At 42.8% G+C, this 18,787-nt stretch overlaps 1 protein-coding gene across 2 annotated transcripts in view; it reads right to left on the bottom strand.

The window, feature by feature from the left end:
- Positions 1–18,787, bottom strand: part of KRT222 (keratin 222) — a 332,692-nt gene that overhangs the window by 144,713 nt on the left and 169,192 nt on the right. For both annotated transcript variants that reach the window (XM_069634548.1, XM_069634549.1), the window contains exon 3: positions 10,879–10,961. In XM_069634548.1, coding sequence (XP_069490649.1) covers positions 10,879–10,961 — 83 coding nt within the window. The remainder of the gene's footprint in view (positions 1–10,878; positions 10,962–18,787) is intronic.

The following is an 18,787-nucleotide window of genomic DNA, read 5'->3' as shown; positions in this document are numbered from 1 at the left end:
CTAGGATTGGTGCGTAGTGATATCACATCAATTCGGTGATTGACCAGACATTTGCATTCACAGAGATTGTAGACTGGGATATTGCTTCAGGCACCCCTTTATACTATGGGCCAATATTCATTTCACCCAAGTTAAACTTTGATCACTTTATTGGTAATCTTTAAGTGACTTGTAACTGTTTTGCCAACAGGGTTGGCATCTCACTCTACTCGAGGACGGTAGGGGACCCAATTCCACAATGATAACTCACTGTGATTATGTGTATGTGATTGACTGGGGGCGCAGGAGTGTACCACCTGCCTCCCGCGACCCAAAATGATGTGGAGCATAGGACCGGGAGGCATATTGAAATGAGCACTCCTTCCAGTATTCACCTACAAATTAAATCTAGACGATTTAAGAAAACAGGATGACATTTACTAAAAGCAGATCGGCTATTTATTCTATCTTTATTCATAAGATTCAATATTCTCACCCAAATATCGATGATGCGTTTTCCAATTAATAATCTGTTCCCAGAAGTTACGGTATCAGCGACCAGCTGCTTGGAATTAATTGAACAATGGGCCCATAGTAGCGACGCTGACATTCCATAGACTGATCCCAGACAATAGATCTTCGAGCAACGATGAATACAAAAAACATGCAAAACCCTGGCAATCACCCCCAAATGTCTATCCAACTCAATGTCATCTTGTTGATGGTAAAGGACCATACACTCAAGGGCGGTCATCCCCACCTCCCCATCCCAGCTCATTAGGAGTTACGTATAGCTCTATAACTGCACAATGATCACACTTGTGTATTTAACACCTTTGGCTTCTTTTTCATGAATAATGTTTGGGTAGCCTGAATACAAATACATAAACATTCAGGATTCTGGGATAAAGTTGCAGATCAATGTTTTCACACTTGTGTTGGTCAGTATGGGTTCTCATTTTAGTCACCCAGTCTCCACAAATCTGTTCTGGGGTTCCTTCACGGATATTTTGTATCGAGTGGTCGAGTAGTAGTGGATTCCTATGCCCAAAAATGTATTCCCCCCTGTTCCTAATGACCTGTGCCGCATATATTCTTCCCATGTGTCTCCCTTCAAAATGAATTACAATTCAAATGGCTAAATAATCAGACCAACCAAACCAGTGTGGTTCTCAGTTAATATTTTATTCACTTCTTGTCAGGAAACCATCATCATCTAAGCGCTTTTCATGCCATTCCGATGTTCATGCTATCAAGAAATCATTGTCAAACAAGCGCTTGTTACATTCTGATGTTCATATATCATCATTACTGCCCAAGGCTGTTTCTTCCCGTGTTATGCTGGCACCTAACTGCAAGAGCCATCTACGCTCTCATTATCAGTCAAATAGAATCCCCATGTGCGGCACGTCTTTTAGTTCGCGCTGGGGGTTGCCATGGCACCGTTGGTATCCTGCTCATGTGATACGTAGTATACCGTCACGGTAGGGCCGCGTTCCGCGGCTCAGGTGATTCCTTTAAGCACCGCCTCGACTCGGTTTCGGTGCTTCTGATTTTGGCTTTTCAGTAGTGAGGTATTGTAGCTCGTACTTTTGTGATCTCGACCCCTTGTTCTTGACCCTTGCTTGCTCATTGGATTGATTTGTCCGAACCTTGGCTCTGCTTGGTACATTCTGGTTTTTCGACTTGGAACTGTAATTGCTGACTGCTTTTGTCTCATGTTCTACACGACGACCGCTGGATCAACGCTGACTCGGAATTGCTTTCAGGACTCCTTCTGCCTTTTGTCTTGTATTTTACTGCCCGCAAGTTGCTGAGTCGTCTTTGTCCCTGGATTGCTGTTCACGTTTGGATTTTGGTTCTTAACTGTGCTCGGACTAGAGACTTCTGAAAGAGCACTGACTTTGTACTAATTAGGTGTCCTCGTGCCATCGGGTCAGGTGAAACCGGTGGTGCCTGGACAAGGACTCATTATACACCTTCTGCATTGTACTCTCCAAGTCTTCTGGGGTTGTGAACTTCTTCTGGCTACTTTTGTACAACCTCCCATGGTAAGAACCCCCTCAGCCTCTGTTGTTTTCTATTTTCTTTAAGTACTTAAAGTGTGTTATTAACTGCACTGTCTGGTTACAGTGTCATTCCCATTCTGGCTTGTACAAAGAGAAATCAGATCTGGGTTACATCCGAAAGGAATCACCCGTTATACACAACTTAAACACAGCTTAGTCCCCAGAGTATTCCCTTAAAATCAAAGTGTGGTATTCATGACCTGGATTTGATACTGTGCTTTTCCTTTTCAGCCAGCGGTGTCCTGGGAGCGTCCAACACCTCTTACGGTTAATAGATCTCTCAGGTTGTTTCTTGAATACACCTGAGGGGTACATTAGCAGAAAGAATGTCCTGATACACATTCCCAAAACTAAGAGGGGGGCGTATCTGACACTTCTGCACATTGTGCTTTTGCCAACACATGTTTCGGACTTAGCACTTCCTCAGGGTATTCTATTAGGCATTTTTAACTAAAGCAATGCATGCATCACATGCTGGAGGACTGAGTGCATTTGCACAGACCCTAGAAGCATGGATATAATCATTTCAATATTCATTGGTGAAATGAACCCCTTAAACATTATCCATTATCCTTTTGGTGAATTTCAAGTAAATATATTGATCAATTGATCGATTGCAATGAAAGTCTGATCTTTAAGTCGAGTGCATAATAATTAATATTTCACTGTAACCAAAAGTACATTTTAACTGAACATTGGACATTCCAATTACTGTTAGTTGCTTAGGGTTGAATCCTGTAATCGCTTGTGTTCCTCCAATTGTGCACGCTTTGTATCGGTTTAAGATATTCGTGAGAGGAAGTGCAATGTCTAATTGTACGGAGATTTCACTGCTTGTTCAAGGCCCATATAGGGGAATCCTATACCCTGCATACTATTTTATTTCTCTCAGCCCCTCCCCCCCGGGTGATAATCCCAGTACCCCAGCTGGCGACATGGCTTTGTGTACGTTTGCTCAGGGATTTGGTCTCGACTCTCCCAGCATGCAGCGTTTTCACCCAGTAATATTTGGCCTCCGTTCGCTTCAACACATTATTATAAGAGATAGCGTTGCCACGTAAGGAAATGGTTCACAGCGTACAATGGTCTGTGCAATTAGTTCTAGGATTTACAGTATCCTGAATGTAGCTTGGTCTCCCAGCTTGTAAGGTTGACACCCAATTAAGACTTCTCACTTTGCTCTGTTGCTTTGTTCAAGTTTCACAGACCACATTATTCTCACTATGATTGCACCACTGGGTGGTCTTAGGGTTAGGACGTGAGTTCCCAGCCCGTTGTATTACTACACAATGAATATCTTTTACACTCTGTCCAGAGAGTTAGGGGTCTGTTTCGTGGCAGGCGGTCTTATCACACATGGACTGTTTCTCAGTTTGCTCCCGGGGATCAGGACTATGTTTCCCAGAGTGTTATGCAACTCTGCAATGAAGATGTCTTAGTTTGATCTGGAAGTTATCTCTCAGTTGCCCAGCATCCAGCGATGAACCATAGCAAAGTTGACTTTAGGATTAGCACTCAGTTTCCCTGCATGAAGCACTTTCTCCCAATGGATAGCTCTCTCTGTGTGTCTCTCTCTCCCAGGATTTGACTTGCCAAGGTGCTTTCAGGGTGCTTACTTGGGACCTCTGCATCAAGTATTGCTACCTGGACTCTGTTTGCATTGGCCCTCATCTCGGTTTCGCACACTACTTTCTGTCAAGTACTTGATCTCTTCGTGGGTCATAGACCGCAAGGTATCTTTTCTTTGCTTTCCATGGCGATCCAGAGCTCCATCAGGTTGTACGTGTAACGCAGGGACCAACCCCAGGCTCCCCTCCCTGTGATGTAAATGGGAAAAAAGGTACCCCAAAAGTCAGTTTCCTGCACCACGGCACGGCTCCCGGGATTTTACGTGGCGTAGGAACTTCACAAGCCCTGGCCAGGGAGCTGGGTGTTACTGATGTCAGCCGAAGATTGGAAAAAGCTGTAAGTGGGTAGCGATGTTGTACCCCAGCCTGGAAGATGAAGAGCAGTGTAGGTAAGCCATCCAGGTGGCAAGGTGGCCAGGAGCAAGGGCAGTGAGCAAGGAAGAAGGAGAGGAGGCAGATGGGCAGAGCAACACGCAGACAACTGGCAGAGGTCATAGCAGGGAACAAAGGAAGCTGGGAAGAAGAAAGGCAACCCAGGAACAGGGAGCACAGACGAACAGGCTAGCCCAGAATAGCAGACAAGGCACAAACGTACAGAGCGCATTAAGATGCATCCGTCTGTGGAGGCAAGCGTTTTTAATTACCCCACTGGTCCTTGAGCCATATCAACGGCATTAGATGTCGTTGCCATGGTGACAAACAATGCTTTCAGGCACTGCACATGCACGCAAGCCGGGCACTTGCCTCCCATTCGTGCGTCGTGTTCCCAACCTGGTGGCACAAATGGTTGAACCGCCAGAGGTTTTTCCATGGTCAGACCTTAGCCCGTGCTGTCTCCCGCTGCTGCTGCCATGTCTGTCAGCTCCCTTCTGCTGCAGACACATTGCGGGTACAACTGCCATGTATGTAGACGTGGGCCATGGCTGTGACATGCCGAGTGCTTGGCACCTTCCACCTGAAAGTGATTTGGCTTCTATGGGCGCTCCTTGCTGGTCCCAGGCAGCTTGGCTCTCTCGCCTGGCTCCACATGATGCTCTGCAATATGTTGTTCGGCTATTGTGGTTCCACTCCCATTCTCCTCTCATTCTCCTCTTTTGCGCCCGATAGCCACCTTTGTTCGACACAACCATTTCTTCACTGATAATTGGTTTGGTGTCTGACACCTTGTAAACGTCATGGTGAACTGGTGGACTCCAGCCCTTTAAGACGAGGTAGCAATACCCTTGAGATGGAATGGGATGCAGAAGTTACTCAAACATCAATAATCAAAATGACTCAGGTAGTTGGCAAAAAGATAACTGTTTTAATATCAATTATTTAAAACAGGGATTACAACAGACTTCAACGGACGTCTCTGCATAAGGTCTCTCAATGCATTTTAAAAAAGCATTCTTTTATAGCAAAAAATCATCATTGATGACGTCAACCTACATATTACTAATGTCATGCTACGTGGCAGACTACAAAAACCTAATGGCAATTGTGACAGGTTCTTAAGGAACCTCTAAGTATACAATCCATACTTGTCTAATAGAGTGAAGAAAAGTGGTAGGTTTCTTAACATCAGGTGGGGCAACTAAGCCCTCCCTTTAAAGAGGTCACTATGAACGTCACTAAATACAAGATGTCCCATTGGTTACACAAACTATAGGACCCTTAATCATGCAGCCCCCTACCATTTGTTGGCACTCTAACCTCCGTCAGTACTTTTCCACCTACGTTAGCAGCATGCAGGCTGGCCTTCCAGGTGCTGGTGAGCTAGTCTTAATCATAGCTTCCCACCAATTAGCATATTCATATATCATCACCTCAGTGGTCTGCAGTCACTTAAAGCTTTCAACTTGTCCTTGGGAGTGTTATTTTACTCTGGAGAATTCAGAGGAGTTAAGGCACACTCTGCCCTCATGCATAGGTGTGACCATGGTGTTCATCCAACATCATCCTTCCATGTGACTGACGACCACAAAATCGAGCCCTAGTGTATTTAAAATACTATTTTCTAATAGACCTCTGAAGTCTTCCTTGTTTTTGTCCATGTCTTCTGAACAAGAGTTTCATTCTTTTGCACGATTTGTATCCAATGTCTGCTCACCTCAACCTGATAAGTCCTTGGCTTCTTAGAGCTTGTCCAGCCTTGCCTTTCTGAGATCTGCTTCTGTAATTCAATAGCTTTTTTAACTGCGACACACTGGAAAAGGGGCCTTCCTTCTCTGGTAGTGGAAACGTCCATTCTTTACTCACTTCAATATATATGTATATGTTGGCACATGCCGCAATCTATTCACTATAAAGCTAGCCTCAAGAATACTTTGTCTGCTTGCATTTCTTTGCATCTGTACACGTGTAAAATAACTTGATATCTTGATTGTTTCTGCAGCATAAGTTTCTTCATCTTGATCCCAAGATGTCACTTATCTTTGATACTTTCTTGATGCCTTATAGAATATCTTCATTCTCTTGTCTCTGCATCTCTTCCATGTACGTCAGCTTCTTCATGTGACATCACCATTCTTCCCTTCCATTCATTGGTCCTGCTTCTTCTGGGATTTCATTCATATGGCCATCATACTGTCTCATATGCAGGTATGGCTTCCTCAATAGGAACCTTGTTTCTAGGATTCTCTTCGATAGCAGTATTTTCACTGGCACCGCATGTGTCTCACACTCCCGTCCCAACATATAGGTAATATGGGCGAGGTGGTTGAGGTGGGGCTACTTTGCTCTTTCTCTACACTCCCCCCTCTGGGCGATTCATCGACCGCTCTCCCCTCATCCTTCATATCTAGACATCCTTGTCTGAAAAAATACTTCTTTGGGATCCATATTTGTATGACTCCCTTCAGGCATCCAGCTGATTTCACATGCTCATCCTTGTTCCAAGTCGTAGGCACGGCTGTCCATTTGGGCTGCAATAGATCCACTTTTCTACGTACTTCTTATGGTTCTTTGGATACAGGAACTTAGTTCCCTCAGGTGCATGGATACTGGCCTTCACAAAGTCTCTAATTTCTTCATCTGTCAAGTCTCTGGCCTTCCATCCTGATTCAACATCAATCATGATTTTCATACCTATGGCTTTCTTTGCTGCGTTCTTGCATTGTGTGATTATTACCTTGATCACACAAAATCCAAGCAATACCTACATGATCAGGGCTCCAAGGAACTTGAACATGTCTGCCATCCATTGTGGAACCCAAGAAAAAAGCGATCCAAACCAGCTGTCATCAGCAATATCTTCTACTTTGTCTATCATCTGGATGTGTGGCTTCATTAGCATCTCTATGGCCTCTGTCAAGGTGCTATTCTCGTCATCATGAGAAGGTAGGAACATGCAACGTGATTCTCCGATTTTTGCACAAATACCTCCATCCATAGCTGTAATCATATCCAGGACGTATCTATTCTGAAGAGTCATCAGTCGTCTGGCTCTCATCTCCTCTCTGATAGCATGGAACCCCTTTATGGTAGTGTTGATTGCAGCAATTTCCATCTGGTAATCTGCAGCCATTTGGTATTTACTCCAGCATGAGTTCTTGGCATGAAGTCTGGCTGAACAGTCTGTGCTCATACAGAATGAAGTCTAAAGCTTCTATTGACTTGGCACAGAAATAGTTCTCCCTCTTCATTCAATTAATCAGCTCCACAGATCTCCTCTTCCTCAGGTGAGCATATGCTTTCAGGAAACTGTCAAGACTTAAGTCCCTTTTAGGAATCACCAACGCTGGAACATGAACATTCACTAGTGAGTATCGTCCTCCCCCAATCCTTGGGTAGCCTCATATATGCTCTGGATCCACAAGCCCAAAAGTGATCCATGATCACTGCTGTTCCAAGTTTCATTCCTGGTACATCAAAGATTCTACCACAGTTCTGATTCTCTCCAACTATTCTTGTGCCATTATTTCTAAAGCACAGCTTTGAACTCTCCAAAGGCACTATCTTCAAGGGTCCTCCTCTATCTTCGACCCAGGTCAGTAGCTTAGCAAGTCTTGGCCATAGAGGTTTGCAGTCATTCTGCACTATGTCAATGGCTGGTTGATAACAATCAATGACCACCCAGGCTCTGCAGATCCCCACTTCATCTTCCCATTCATCTGGTGATAACACTGATCCCCAAATTTGCATCTGTCCTCTGTTCTTCCATCTACAAACTTCTGCAGATTTTCCTGGACTCTCCTGTCTTTTCTTTACTTCCCATCTGATTCCAGCTCCTTTCACTCCAGGTTTTTTGTATCTGATCATGTGATTCATAGTGTGAGCCTTGTTTCTTGTCTTCGTGTCTTGGATATAATCATCTTCATCTGGATCTGTCCATTCAGTTGCCAATTTGAGATAGGCATCTCGGCCCATGAACTGACCTCTTGTATGACAGAGTGCTATGTGTGATAGACTATGTGCTGACTGGATGTCTATTTCAAAACCTATGACGATCTTAGACTTCCCCATGCGATAAGGCAGGAGTGTACATACAAAGCATTCTTCCTTTGAGGTCCTCCTTCCAAATTCTTTCATATGCTGATACCATATGTTATTCCCCAAGTGTGCTGTACTATCCAGGTAATCATTCAGCTATTGATCAGCCTCCCTAACACTTCTCTTAGATCTCGTTCTTTCCTTATGAGTTTCTTCAACCATCTCATTCAATATGTCAGCATAGTTTCTCCTTACTGGACCAACCATAGAAACATGTGTCAGTGGACTGGGTATTTTTACATGTACTACCTGTGTAGGAGAAAGATCTAAACCTCTTTTTCTATCCTCAAACCCCATTTTAACAGCAGCTAAGGCCGGCCATATGGAGTCTGCTACAATCGCCTCATGCAACCTCCCTCCAAAAGGTAACACAGGCTTATCCATCAGAGGACCAGGTGCCCTTGTGTGTATCTCTAGAGTAGGAACAATTACATAAGGTTTTGGCTGCCTTGTAGTTGCCACATCAGTGCCCTCCTTCTGTACAGTCAGATGCATAGGAGTTTTTGCTCTATTTACGTCAATATAGTAAGCAGTACATACTGTAAGTGAGAGAAGTATCACTATGAACAGGATACAAGTGTAAATTACGTACAGATAAGTCCATTTACAACAATAGCTTCTTGCACATCGTGGACGTCTCTCAGGATCTGCCATAATAATGTTACTATTAATGAGGACCATTTTTACTCTTTTTTTAAGGAAGGAAAAAATAAACTTTAATTGGACAACATTATGCAATACACTGGAAGCTGCTCCACAAGTTCCTTTGAACAGCTTGGTAATTGACCTCTATCACGGGGAGGAGGGTTCAGCAAAACGGGACAGCATATGGCAAGATGGGTATGGCAGTGAGGTGAGCTGATGTGCAAGCAAAAAGGGCAGCGGAGAACCAGTTGAGAAGTGATGCCAGCACAACTTGGAGGGGAACTTGGAGATTATATAGAACAATGACTGTTTTCGATCATTGCAAAGTGAACGACCAATAAAAGTCACATCTCACCACCCTACATCTGCCACCGAACCATAACTTTTCCACTGTTCAAACTATATCCCTTTATTCTATAGCACACCATTTTGTACTTGACTAAACCTTTCAGTAGACCACACTACCTCCCACCAGATCATATCACATCCAAATAGACCACAAGTACTCCACTAGACCACCAAACTACATTACACCTTCTCCCCCAGATCTTATCCTCTTTCACTGGACCATATGTTCTCCCATTAGTACCAATATCCTACCACTAAACCAAACCTCCTGTTATCAGATGACAAACACCTCCCAGGGGTATTTACTTCCTTCCATTAGCCTACATATTCCATCATATAATATCCTCAGGCCAATCACCTTCTATAAGACCACACCTCTATCATAAACCTTATCACACTTTCTACTAGTAGCAGACACTTCCAATCACCAGGCCACATGTCTTCTTAGTAGGACACACCTCCTAAACCACTAGATCAAATTTACTCTAGCTAGACCACTTCTGCCTACTCTTGCCTCTAAATACAACGTCCACTAGACGAGACCAATTCCTTCTAGAGTACCTCCCATCTATCACTTCATCTTCACAACGTCTGTGAGTAGAGGATACCTCCAGTCTTCACCACAGTTCCACCACTGTATCAGATTTTGATCCACTAATTCATACTTGCTGCCACCAGAACACACTTACTTTGAATAAGGTCCCTTCACACTGGAACAACACTTCTTCCAGTAGGTCACATACTTCATTAGATCGTGATCACAAACCACATTATTTCCACGTTACCACATGGCCCACATGCTACCTAATAAGACCAGTATGCACAATAGGACATCTAGAGTTTGCACGCCACTCCTCAAGGCCATTGAACGGCAACACCTTCACCAGACCACTTCACTTCCCACAAGATTAATACCAACATCCACTAAACCAACTTTCCACAAACTAGACCAGACCTGACCTGAGTATGACTAGGCCAAACCTCCTACCACTAAATCACATTATCACTCAATAGATCACACTTCTGCCCACAAGGCATCACTTCTTCCCATTAAGCCACTTCTCTTCAGGCTTACAACTGAACTGCAACTCCTTTCACTGACCACATTTCCTCCTTCTGCACTACACTTCTGAAAACTAGACCTCACCTGTTCCTACTAAATCATACACACTCATATCCACTAGACATCACTTTGGCCAATGACACCAGGCCTCAACCCTGTAGAGCATGCCACCTCCCACAACTTCCTTTCCTCCTCCACTGGCCACAATTGCTTCTACTAGATCACATCGCCTGCCAAAAGCCCACAGTTCACACACAACTGCACAACCTCCTCTGTGTCGCAACTCCTCTCAATAGACCTCCACCTTCTCAGAAATTAAGACACCTCCTTTCCCCAGATCATACCTCCTATCAGTGGTGCTTACCTCAACCCAAAATACCATACCTCTATCCACCAGACCACACATCCTCAGTAGAACATGTATTCTAGCAATTGGCAGCTCCTATTCTATAACGGCCATAATTCCTACCCCTCCTCAGATGTTTGTTATCCGATAAGTACATCACTTCCCTATAGAGATCTTCTGCCACCGCCATGTATCAACTTCCATTACAACATGCCCAACAACTGCTGTTTGGGCTGGTGCTTGATTTCCGGTGGCATATCCAAAGTTTCATCATGCAAAAAACATCCATACATTCGACCACACTGAGAAGAAAAACAAAACAACAACCTGGCTTTCAAGTGGTTGAGATCCATCTCTTTACTGTGGACGGCCATTGCAAGGCTTGCATTCTGCAACCTCACCTGAGAGATCTGAAAAACAGATGAATCAATGTTTTATAGGGTTGCAATTCTGATTACGTTTCCTACACCCATTATCTTTATATTGCAAGATTGTGATGCACTATGCCTACCATCCATAATTTGAAACCTCTTCGGAGATCTGTCTGCATACCATTTTAAGATGTCTTGGTATGCCCCAAATTCTGATATCAATGCCGCTACTTTTCAGGGCAAAACACATTCAATTTGAAATGTAATGGGGCAAAACACAGTACATTGGAAATGTAATGGGAATTTAGGTGGACTCTTATAGCGCAAATGTTCAACTGAATCCCACTGGTAATTCCAGCAGCAAAGGAGTCTTTGTGGCCAGTTAAAAGTTGAGTCTTGAAGGTTTTCCTGAGGGTAGCATGGCAGGTTATTCCTGCAAAGGGGCGGGGCACACCTAGCCTCAGTGGTTCCATGGTGGACATATAGCAGTACAAGGCTGGGAGAGCAGAATAGAGGCAACAGATTAATTCTCCCCACGATCCCTATTATGGCACTTAGAAGCTGGAGGAATCGGGCATTTAGCGTGATATAATTAACCAATAATTTAAATAATTCATAAATATTCTTGGCTGGATTGACTTGGTATCCGTAGAAAACACAGAAAAAAAACCTGAATGGGATGTATGTTTGAATTTCGGCTGAATGAAAAATTTCAAACAGATGAAATTTCGAACATATATATTCCATTCAGTGCCATTTTAGTGAACAAGGGTAGCGGGGTCTGCAGGGGTGTCCCCCGCTCCCTAATCAATAAAGATTTTTAAAAAAGAACAAAAAAATAATAAGGATCCTGCGGTGCCGGTTCCCATGCACGCAAGTGAAGGGAACCGGCTTCGCAGAGGGATGGAGGAGTCTGCTGCCCACAGCAAAATGTGCAGCCAAAAGATAAGTAGGGGGGTGAGGGGTAGCAGGTTAACAGCGATGTCCATGGGAGAAAAAAACAAAAAATCATTTTCGTTAAACTAACTTTCGGTTTTTTCTCCCTCAGCATTTGTCATTCGAATAATTCACAGATATCCGACTGACTTCAAATGGTCAGTAAAGTTTCTTTAAAATAGTTGATGAACGCAATGGAGTGCAGGGGCCAGGACATGCCACTGTTCAACCATGCTTGAAAATCATGAGTAACTTCAGCAGAAGCGATGAAACCTACTTTTGCATTGCTGTCAGCATGTGGACATCGCAACCAGGGATGTCATTTGGGGGTCGCCAGGGGTCGCAACTGTGGCCCCTGAGTTCTACCTGGCTACCACTAAAAAAAAAAAACATGCTTTTTCTTTTTAAATGGAAGCTCCTGGGCTTTGGCCAGAACCATGTGGCTCTTTGTTTCTGGAGTGGTTGGCTTTCATCTTTAAAAAAAAAAAAACCAGGAGGCTCCACAAGTGTAACACTTTGACCAGTGACCCTAAATAAGAAAGCATAGGAATAACAAATACTTTGTTTTTCTGGAATTCTATACAATAATTGCTAGACGGTTGTCAGTCATAATGTAGAAAGCAATAATGTAGAAAGTCAAAATGTCGATTTTTTTTTTAGAAAACAATAATGTCGAAAAACAATAATGTCAAATTTTTTCTACATTTTTTAGAATTTTTTTGAAAAAAATAAAAATAAATATATATATAATTAACATGTGTTGAGTTTGAGGGGTGAGAGGGTGGTGGGGGGGTGGCCGGGGGGTGTTGGGTGAGGGGGGTTGGTGGGACCCCCCTAGTAAATGATACTCTTCTTGTTTATTTATTTATTGATAGTGCTAATTGATTTTTTTTTTCGACATTTTTTTTTCTAAAAATTGACTCTTTTCATTATATGTATAGGTTTTCGACATTATTGTTTTCTACTTTTTTTTTCTACATTTTTGTAAGTCGACATTTTTTTTACTACATTATGACTATAAACCTTGCTAGACTCATTAAAGGTTTATTTAAGGGAGGGGGCGAGTCACTGATTTAGTCTGTTCTTAAACATCTAAAAATCACAATGCAGACAAAACATCCAAAAAGCATTTAGAGTAGAATAAGCATCCATTTCGGAGTATGTATTTTGCTTTTCGCAAGTTGCAGTTATAGCATGTTATTTTATGTCGTTGTCTCTGTTACGATCATCACAAGACATTCCATCTCTGTGTCCACAGTCACTTGACAAAATCCTTGTGCCTAAAAGCTTGTGTACAGTGTAGAAATGTTTGACCATAACACATAAAGTGGCCCTTGATTTCATTGTGTCACAATTAATGCCTTGTTGTAATGTGTCTATGTTTCCTATCTCCAGGGCATGCTGTTCAGGATTTTTGTTGGCATGTATGGGCTAAAGAGTGCCCAGAGTATGGAATGCCGTGTGAGTGCACTGGTTTCCCCGGCGCTACTCTAAATTCTTCAATACACAGTTATGAACCCTCCCAATGGTATGTATGTTGCCATGCTATAAAGCCTGAAAAGTAAATCCATGCAGGCTTAACATGTGGTCAACTTTGCACCAGACCCACAGATGAACTAGCCTGCTGTTAAATCTCACTTACCAGTTTAATGGTATCCACTACAAAGTGCAATTTGCTTTCTGACTTTGAGAACATTCAGACATGTAATTGCTCATTTTACTATAACCGTCAAGATAGCTATAGCCGGTGAGATACCTCAGTGGGTTGAGTGCTCACTACTGCGATGTGTGTCTAATTTGCAGGTTGCAGGTTCGAAATCCCGGCAAGGCCAACTCAGCCTGCCATTCTTCTGAGATTGATAAATGAGTACCAACACATGTGGGGTGATATTGTATGCATATTTGTTCTATATAAAGCTCTTAAGTGTAAGTGCTACATAATAACACATTGTTATCATTTGGACTTGTACGTCTGCTTGCACATTCACAGTAATTTGGTAATATTGGCCTATACACACTGATATTAACAATACAAATGGTGATCCATTCTTGTATGAAATACATATGACATTACAGTGATATCGTAACCATATTTTTTGTAGTGTACTTAGGAACAATGCTATGTGATGCTACTTCCTGTTTTGTCAAGGGATGAAAGGTTGTGTTCCATTGCTTCCTGTGATGTCACCTCAGGTGGGGTCAAATTACATCCCTTCCTGTGATCTCATCAGAGGTCAAGGGTCAAGTGATGTCACTTCCACGACCCAGAATCCCAGTGGACCCGACAGATGAGCTAATGAAAACATTGCAGGAACTCTGTACGCTGGGCATTGAATCTGGTTTTCTGACGACAGAAGAAGCATGTTTTCTCACACTGATAGATTATAGACTGCCCACCATATATGCACTTCCGAAAGTTCACAAGAACTGCTCCGACCAACCGGGCAGACCGATTGTTTCATTGTGTGGATTGGTCTGGAACCATGCAGTAAATATATTGAAAAAGTCATCCATGAGTTGGCAGAAGACATGCACTCTTTTCTCAAAGATACCATGGTTACCATCAATTATTACAAAGGACTAACATTTGAACAATGAGAACAGCTTATTAGTTATGTTAGACGCTACTGCACTATACACCAACATTCCTCAAAGTCAAGCTTTGACATGCATAGAATACGGACTAAATAGCCGCCCACTCTCACAGGCAATACTGACCTTTTTTTTACTCAATCTCTTGCAGATCGCTCTTTGCAATAACTTCTTCCAATTTTTAGATGATATATATTTACAGAAACAAGGCACAGCGATGGGCGTGGCTTTCGCTCCTACTCTGGCCAATATATACATGGCTGACTTTGAAGAGAAATTTTTCTACAACAACAATCCCTTCAAGAGCCATGTATATTATTGGAAAAGATATACAGATGACATTTTTTTCATCTGGCAATATACAAAAGAACAGTTAGATGAATTCATCATTTGGTTGAATCATTGCAACAATAATCTTGTTTTTACCTGCCATTCAGACAATCACCAGTTGCCTTTTTTGGATTTGTTAATATCTCACCATGAGGGTCATATTTACACCTCATTATACCGGAAACCGACCGATAGAAACACCTTGTTGAAATATTCTATCCAGCATCCACACTCTCAAACAGATAATCTACTGTATGGCCAATTGAACATCATGCCAACGTCTTGGGGATAGAAAACTAGCTAGAGCCCTCTAGACTCATCAAGAAATCAGCTAAGAGAGCAAACTGGATGCATAGAGAACATTTGTTATGTCTACGAGAAAAGAAAAACAAGTCGGAACGTATAGTGTGTGTGACTACCTTCTCTAAATAGACAGTTCAACTTAAAAAACTCATCAGACAACATTGGAATGTGGTCACTAGTACAGGATGCACTACTGGCCCTCCTCTATTTGCTTCGAAACAGGCAAAAAACATGTGAGATAGCTTAGTTCACTCCCGGCAAAACAAGCCCAGGATTATCTTTGCACAAAATACTCTGCAGCGGCCTGGAGTCATCAAATAGAACAAGTGTTGGGTCTCTATGCCTGTGACAACTGCACTGTCAATTTACATCCAAAACAATAGTATTCGCCCATGGCAATTTTCACTGGCAATTAGGACAATTTACCAACAGTCAGTCTTGTAATGTTATATAAGTCATCAGATGCCCATGCGTACAGGTCTACTTGGGGATGACCACAACAAAAGTGGTCACCTGCATCAACAAACTTCGCTCCCGTATTAGGACCAAAACTCTTTCGGCACCCTTAGTCCAGCACTATGTGGCAGCAAATCATACATAAGATGATTTACATTGGGTAGTAATTGACCAACTAAAACAAGATGCCGGCGAGTATTCAATGCAAAACACGTTAAAAAGGCCGGAACATCGCTGACTACATAGACTACAGACTCACAAGGTAGGCCTCAACGAAGAATTACAATGGCCGGTTCTTGTATTATAAAACCACATATCCAGCATGTCTTGCTGTATTAGAGGGCAGAGTACACCCACGGTCACACAATACGCTTACATCCACAGTGAGCAGGAGTTGGTTGTTTGCACATTTATATGCCACTTAAATAATGTGTGCCCCGGTCTGGACACAACAGCTCTCCATGAATTGAGCCAGAAAGGCTAGACGCTTTAATGTTAATGAACATCAAGATTCGGTTCGATTTCCTTTGACCTCAATGATTTGTTGTTTTTGCTTAAGGCTTGCTGTCCATCTAGCAACACTGTGTTGCGCGCTCATGATGGCAGTACTATTACATTTTCCATTCAAACCACATCAGAATGAACAGACATTTTCCACTCTGTTCCTCCCAACATGGCCACCGAAACGAGCCGAAAAAGATCTACTTGTGATGGTTGTACGCAATGTGACTGCATATGTCCATCATGTACACATCCACATATTCGGCACCTAGTCTCTTTTAAATAGGGCTTGGTAGCCAGGGAAGCATGTCTATGGTCCCCGGGCATTCTTAGATAATCGTTTTTGAAATGGCAGCAGCGTGTGAGGAGTGAAGGAGAATCCCGGTAGGCAACAACTGCACTTCTTCTCAGAACGATGTTTTAGTAAATCCTTACCGCCTTACTACGAGGTCCCTTTGCGGGTTGGGGGATTTAACGCCTGCTTTTTGCAGGCGTTAAAAACCAACCCGCAAAGGGACCCAGGGAGCTAATTACGGTACCGCAATTTGCGGTACCGTAATTAGCGCCTTCCCCATTCCCATTGAGCCCTATGGGCCAAAAATGGGAATGGGGAAGGGCAATGGTGGAAGGGGGAATTACTGCCCTGCCAACCTTGGAATGGGGCGGTAATTCCCCTTTCCGCCAAGGCGGTGCCAGTATTTTACCGGCATGAACCATGGCGCTAATAGCGCCATGGTTCTCTGCCATCTGTGTAATGAGGCCCAGTGCCTTTCTGTGTGCCATAACATGTCTTGCTGGCACAAGTGTTTGGCATTTGCCAACCATTAACAAGCATATGATACCCCTTCCATGACCATTTACCTATGTACAAGTCCGTTGCATTCAACGTTTTGGTTTACTGACAAGCCCCTTGATTTATATATGGACCAGAAGTGATGCCCTATGGAACTGAAACCACATTCATGCTGTGTTTCTTGTATGAGAGTAGAGAGTAGAGAAAGCTAAGGAGAGGAAACTAAGACCGCAGCCTTAATAATTCATTAAATTTTATTATTTCATTATAAAAACAACATAGACATTTGTTTCCAATACTTCTTTTTTTAAACATACAATTAAACTCATTTTCACAAATGTTGCTCAAATGTTGCTCAAAACTTGAGCCTTGCACCATCCAAAAATCGATTTCATTTTTGTGCAAAAAACACATAGAGCAGCATGTAAATAGTAAAACTTTCTTTAAAGCATTTATAGATTACAGTTTATCATTCTCTTGCTCTGAGTGGTAAATCCACCCTTAACGTTAGTCCACACATAATAATCAACTACAGGTGTCCTAAATATGTCCCGGGAGGATAGCTCAGCAGCAACGTGTTTGCCTTGGAAGCAAGACGACAGGAAGCAACACAGGTTCGATCCCCGGGTCTGCACTTAGAAACCTCCGGGTATTTAAGCGCATTATAAATACAAAAGACAAAAAAAAACAATTAAGCAACCATTCCTGTAACAGCGCCCCGATGCTTGCGGGCTGTGTGAGCGCTTTAAAAATGCAAATAAAAAAAAAAAAAAATAGTCAAAAACATCTTCACACAGGGCATCCCTTATCTGATAGTTTCGACATAACAAATCTAGCTAGTCCCTTCTAGAATGTTTTATTGGAAAGAAATTCCATGATGTTTTCATAATGAAATAATAATACAATCGAATGAATTATTAAGGCTGCGGTCTTAGTTTCCTCTCCTTAGCTTTCTCTACCCTCATAGAAGAAACACAGCATTAATGGTGTTTCCGTTCTATAGGGCATCACTTCTGATCTATGTGTAATAGTTCTAACCCCAGATGCCTGTGAAGAAGGGGTTTCCCACCACTAGATTTAGAAGCCCCTTGATTTGGGCATCAGTACTTGGTGCCCAGATGGATTTTTGAGAGACAACAACCAGCTTTGTTGTCTTCGGTAACACACCTTCTATCTCCATTCTCGCTTCTGCTCCTTTCATCCGCACATCATTCATTGTTGTTGGTGTGCCCTTTCTGGATACAAATAATGCACATCAGCCGCTGAGCCACCACCATACATCCCTGAGAGAGGCACAGCAGTGCGCGGCCGCTGCAGTACTGAATTGGACATTGGAGGTAAATAAAATGGCCTCTTCCCATATGGGTTGGCCGGACAGGTGCTAACTTCTTCGTTCTCCACGTGAGTTCCTTTTCAAACACAACGCACATGATTAATTTGCCATTATGGCTTACCTTGTATTACTGAGGAGCCCCGTGTTGGCCATCAGTATAATGGCACAGATGGGTGTTTTCTGGGAGGCAAACATCGGTTTGTTGTTTCCCAAAACATGTTAGATTCATTACATTCGTTCTATTCATATGTACATCAATTACTCTGCTCTTTCTGGCCCTTTTAGATTCCATCTTCTAGAGATCTAGTTGCTGAGATGCTGGCAGGCACGCTGCTGGGGAGACTAAGGCATCTGGCCTACACCAATCCCGGGGAAGGTACTGCACACCAGGGAGGGATCTGGTTACGCCCCAATTCTTACATCATTACTTATTAGGTATGTTTGTGCAATTGTTCACAAAAAGAAAGAACAATTGTCAAATGCTATGAGAGTTTGTATTCACTCTTGGGTATACACGTATTGTTTAGTACTTCCGCTACCCCAGGCATTTTGGTGAAATGACATCCCTGATCACAACACCCTAAATAGCTATTGGCTCATCTCTTCAGATATAAGTACACC

This window comes from Ambystoma mexicanum, chromosome 13 (genome assembly GCF_040938575.1).
Source record: "Ambystoma mexicanum isolate Mex_15411 chromosome 13, UKY_AmexF1_1, whole genome shotgun sequence".
NCBI lineage: Eukaryota > Metazoa > Chordata > Amphibia > Caudata > Ambystomatidae > Ambystoma > Ambystoma mexicanum.
This window is presented reverse-complemented; position numbering and strand designations above follow the sequence as displayed.